Raw genomic sequence first — 4,935 nt, forward strand, 5'->3', positions numbered from 1 at the left:
GCCTCCGTCGCCGAAAAAACGGCTGCATACGGAATCACTTCTTTACACACTGTTTATGGAGCAGCTGTGCGTGCTGCTTGAAGGCCTTCATCTGAAGGTGCTTCGACATCACCCAGGACTTCTTTTTGCCCCACACCCGGACCATCACACCCTCCGCTGTAGCGGCGTACTCACTCAAGTTCTCGAACGGTTTTAACTTGGAAGCCACGTACGGTTTCGATGAGCGCACATCCACCTTGTCCATGTCGACGCCTTGCGCCTGCGCATGAGGGATGACGGAGGCCCGCCAAGACGGGATCGTGCCCACTCGACGATGCAACGCTTCGCGCAACGGACTCGCTCGGGAGCAGGGAAAATACCTTGCGTGCGGCGCCATCCCTCAGCGAGATATCCTCGGTGACGGCACCGCCTTCCATCGGGATCTACTCCGCGGCGCTCTGGGTATCGTCTTGGTCAAAGGTGGTGGTGCCGCTAGCGGCGTTCTTCGGCCTGTACGAACGCACGCAGCCACCCTGGCAGTGACACGCGCCGCCGTAAAAGTCTGGCACGTACTGCTCCTCGATGTGTTCCTGCAGAAGCGCCAGCGATTCACTCGGTTTAGCCATGCGAACCTTTGCCTGCACCGTGCCAGGAAGAACGTGGCGAATGATGCCATAGGCGAACGTTACCATCGACGGCGCATTCACCACGAGAATGTGGTGCACGCACTCGGGGTAGTGGGCGAACAGTGTCTTGAGACAGGTGACGAAGAGATCAATCGCCGGCTTCCAGATCATCTTGTACGTGAACCCCAGCAGGTCAACTACGATCGTGGTTGCTCGGATGAGCCCTTCGGAGGCGTCCACCTTGAGCTGACCCGCATCGTACTGCATTTGCTGGTAGTACGCAAGCCACTCACCCGAACCCAACAGGTGCTGCAGCATCTCCCACATGACAGCGTCCATGGACTCACCTACATCCGTGGTCTGCTTCAGCTCCTTCAGTAGGTTTTCTTCGTCAACGCTGCCCAGCATGAGGTAGAAGACAGGCTGTCCGTACCTGTCCCAGTAGTGAAGACCACATGGGAAGTATCGCTCGAGCTTGGCGATGATCTCATCGGCGCGCTGATTACTTGCCCGCTCCTCCTTGCCCAGCGCACGCACCACCTCCATCTCGTCCCACCCGCGGATCGAAACCGCCGACGGCAGCTCACTGCGTTCATCGAGGCGGCACTGCAGGCGGTACGCCACGTTCTTTTTCATGGCTTCAAACGCCTTCTGCACGTCCCACTGGCGAGAGATGAGGGCGCAGTAGCAGTAGCTGCGCGTGGTGTTGTGCGGCGTCGGCGCGTCCTCTGAAGTCGGCGAGTAATACAGCAGGATTTGCAGCTGTTTCGGAAGCGGGTCATAGGTCTCTTTCATGAGCTGCACAAGCTGAGTAATCTTCTGCTCCCTTTCGGGCGTCATATCGACATACCGGCGATGCCGCGGTGCGGAGGCTGCCGCGGACATTACGGCTTCGAAGAGTGCGATTCTGGTGACGATGCAAGCGAAATGAGTGAGAGGGGTTGGCGGTGCACCAACGACAAGGATAGAAAAGAAAGCGCCGAAGCGCGGGAGAAGTGGGGAGGTAGGAAGCGTTGCAAGACGGCAGCACTCCGCAACAAGACGGCGCCGCTTCAACCAAAAGCGAACCCTTTCCCTCCCTCCACACACAAAAAATGAAAGCGACCCGCGTCTCGGCAAGTCGTCGCGGCGAAGGTGCGTGGTGGCAATCGATGAATGGGCGTCTTCGTTTTTTTCCCTTTTCCGTTTTTCTGGTCCTGCAGGATAATTGGGCCTTGTCTTCCTTGAGTGTGGCGCTGTGCACGCTCTATGGGGCGCATGCGTAAGAGGTGGCAGCCGTGCGGGGAGAGGAGGGGGCAACAAGGGAATCATAGAGAGGACGGAACGGTATTACAAATCAGTTGTAGAGATAGGCCTCATGGGTGAGCGGATGATTTCAGCGGTAAGATGGCGCACGGTTGACAGGGCGAGGGAGGGCGTCAGATGATCTTCCCACGCCAAGATCAAATTGCCCGAAGTGAGTGTGAAACGGGGGCAGAGCTTCCAGGTGCCCCAGCTGCCAATTCCGCGTATCACTGGCGGCATCCTGTGACCCGTGCGGTGCTGCAGCCAGATTGAAAGCACTTCATAAAGCACTGCGTCAAGACAGATTCCGTGGTATCCTTGCTCCGCAGCTGCAGGTTCGATTCTGTCAAGGAGAAACTGGGATCCGCCAGGTAATGCTACAACGGCTGTGTTGGCGCCTTTACAGGGGAGCAGCTCAAAGCCGTAGAGAGAGAGGATGAGAGTAGCGCATGCACGCACGCACAGGCGCACCGCAAAGGAGACGAGCAGACGCCAACACTCGATAACAGAAGAAGAGGCACCCAAAAAGGTAACAGCGAGAGAAGAAGAGAGCGCTGAGGGAGGCGACGGCGAAGCAGCAGCACGCGGCGCAGGGCATCCGCCTGGTCGCTCTCGCAATCCAGTTCGATAAGGGGCAGCATGGAGTCGATGGTGTCCACCTCGCCCAAAAACATGACAGTGTTCGGCAGGTAGGCGTAGCAGACGGAGGAGAGAAGCAGCGACACAAAAATGGACGTGCACAGCACCGAACCTGCGGACGCGCTCATCGGTGGCGCCGAGAGCTCGCCCGACGCACCGGAAGGCCGTGCGTACGGTGATGAGGGGGAGGCCGTGCCCTTGCTCAGCTGAGTCATGTACCGCAGCCGACTAAACACCGAGGCCTGCAGCTGCTCCCACGACTTTACGTACTGCACCTCCTCGCCGTTATCGCTGTCCACGTAAAGCACATCGTCGCGGCTGCGTTCAGCTGCGGCGTCCTCGTGAGGGTCGTGCGGCGATCGGCGCCGGCGTCGTTGCCCCTCCGCTGCTGGAGCGCTGCGCTGGGCGCGACGGGCTGCTCACGGTGGTGGTGACCTCGCGATAAGATGGAGTTTTTCCTCCGCCTAGAAGTGATCTTGACCTAGGACGTCATCTCGGTGTGCTGGCAAGCTGGATGGCGTAGAGGGGATCTTGCAGATGATCATTAGTGTCGGCGCAGAGCGACCCAGTGACAGAAAGGACGTGGCTGGGAAGCGTAGGAGCACAACAGATTATTTTGGGAAGGCGAGCAGATTCCAAAGCAGAAGGATGGCTCTGTCCGTTGTTAGCCAGGGCATGACCGTGAAACACGCGAGGGACCGTGAGCTGGAGGATGGGTTGGGGGTGGGGGCGGAGGTGCCTCAGCATCTTTATACTGCACTACCTGCTCGGCGACTGTCGTGAGACCATAGCCTTCTGGCGCATATCGAGGCGTTATCGGTTTCTCTCTTCCTCTCCAGCAACTCGGCGCAACCAGGCAAAACACCATAGAGGAGGCAATCAAGCCTTAAATCTTAAGTTAGACTGCACTTTCAAGTGAGGCCACCATTTGAAACGGAAAAAAAAAACGTAAAACAAAAGCGGGTGGGGCTGGAGGGACGGCAGGGCCTCCCCCTCCCAGACACACGCATACATACGCGGGCCAATGCCGCTTTACCGGGCTGGACAGCTCTTTTTCGGAAGTTGTGGGGAGGACACACACGAGAAAGAATGCACCACTCCCACCACTACCCCACCAAAACGAATGCAAGGACCCACCCAAAACAATAAAACTACAGGAAACATGAGATGGACAAGAACACACACACACACACACACACACGCACACACGCACACACGGACGCAAGCACTGCAGACACACCAATGCGCATGTGAGAGAAATCACAGCAGCTAAAAGGAGCGAACGAACAGGTCCAAGGAAAAGAGAGGCAAGACGCTCACCCGAGAAATGATGATAATGAGTCGCGGAGGCGGGACGGGTCACGCAAGCCCGGCTAGGGAAGAACAAAGGCACAGCACCAGTAATCGAGGAAGCAACCACAACCGCCACACCGAAGACGACTCGGGTGCAAAACTTGTTGGCTGCAAAGTCTCTGCACACGCGCACGCGCGCAAGGGATGGCAGCACGCATTCTCTCGTCGGCAGCCCATTCGCCTTTGTTTTGCGCTTTTCTCGATCTCTCGCTTGCCGCAAGTGCCTTGTAGAGGACGTGTGTCCCAGTTACGCTATCAAGTAGATTTTCCGGGTCAAGTAAGCGTAGATGGGGAAGATGGTGCCGGCAACGCTGATGAAGGCTATTACACCCACAATACTCCAGAATGGTGTTGTGCCATTCACGTTCATAAAAGGCACCGGGCAGTTCATGCCCCAATGCGAGGCCACAATAGTCAGTGGCAGCAGAACGAGCAAGACGTACTGGCAGAACAACGAGTAGTAGTCGGCTGTTTCGCTGGTGCGGGAGTTGGTGAAGTTCACCTTCGAGGTGTAGATGAGGGTTGTATTCCCGATCACCGTCCGCGCCGCTTCGAGGTTGTGCAGAACGCCCATGATGCTCTTGTGAATCGCGTTGAGGGACGGCGGTGCCATCATGTGGATGTGGTGGATGAGGCTGCTTCCGCCCCCTCCTGCTGATGCTGAACCTTGTTGCGCACTCTTGAACTGATCTGCAACACTTCCAGCAGAAGAATCGCGTGCCGTTCGCGCCGGCGACTTGCGCGACCGGACGAAGCGCGCAACTGTGTGCATCGTTGGCCGGTCAAGCGCCTCCAACAGGCAGATCTTCTGGAAGAGCAGCCGCCTGTGCACTGCGAGGCGACGGCGAAGCAGCAGCACGCGGCGCAGGGCATCCGCCTGGTCGCTCTCGCAATCCAGTTCGATAAGGGGCAGCATGGAGTCGATGGTGTCCACCTCGCCCAAAAACATGACAGTTTTCGGCAGGTAGGCGTAGCGGACGGAGGAGAGAAGCAGCGACACAAAAATGGACGTGCACAGCCCCGAACCTGCGGACGCGCTCATCGGTGGCGCCGA

The 4,935-nt window shown here is 57.8% G+C and overlaps 2 protein-coding genes across 2 annotated transcripts; both read right to left on the reverse strand.

Annotated features, from left to right (window-relative positions):
- Nucleotides 1-422: 422 nt before the first annotated feature.
- Nucleotides 423-1,490, reverse strand: LDBPK_312110 (hypothetical protein, unknown function; the record flags this gene model as incomplete). Its single annotated transcript, XM_003863251.1, has 1 exon — nt 423-1,490. One exon carries the CDS (start codon nt 1,488-1,490, stop codon nt 423-425), a length of 1,068 nt encoding a protein of 355 aa, XP_003863299.1.
- Nucleotides 1,491-2,266: 776 nt separating this feature from the next.
- Nucleotides 2,267-2,743, reverse strand: LDBPK_312120 (hypothetical protein, conserved; the record flags this gene model as incomplete). Its single annotated transcript, XM_003863252.1, has 1 exon — nt 2,267-2,743. One exon carries the CDS (start codon nt 2,741-2,743, stop codon nt 2,267-2,269), a length of 477 nt encoding a protein of 158 aa, XP_003863300.1.
- Between the last annotated feature and the right edge of the window lie 2,192 nt (nt 2,744-4,935).

Source organism: Leishmania donovani, chromosome 31 (genome assembly GCF_000227135.1).
Source record: "Leishmania donovani BPK282A1 complete genome, chromosome 31".
In the NCBI taxonomy this organism is placed as follows: Eukaryota; Euglenozoa; class Kinetoplastea; order Trypanosomatida; family Trypanosomatidae; genus Leishmania; species Leishmania donovani.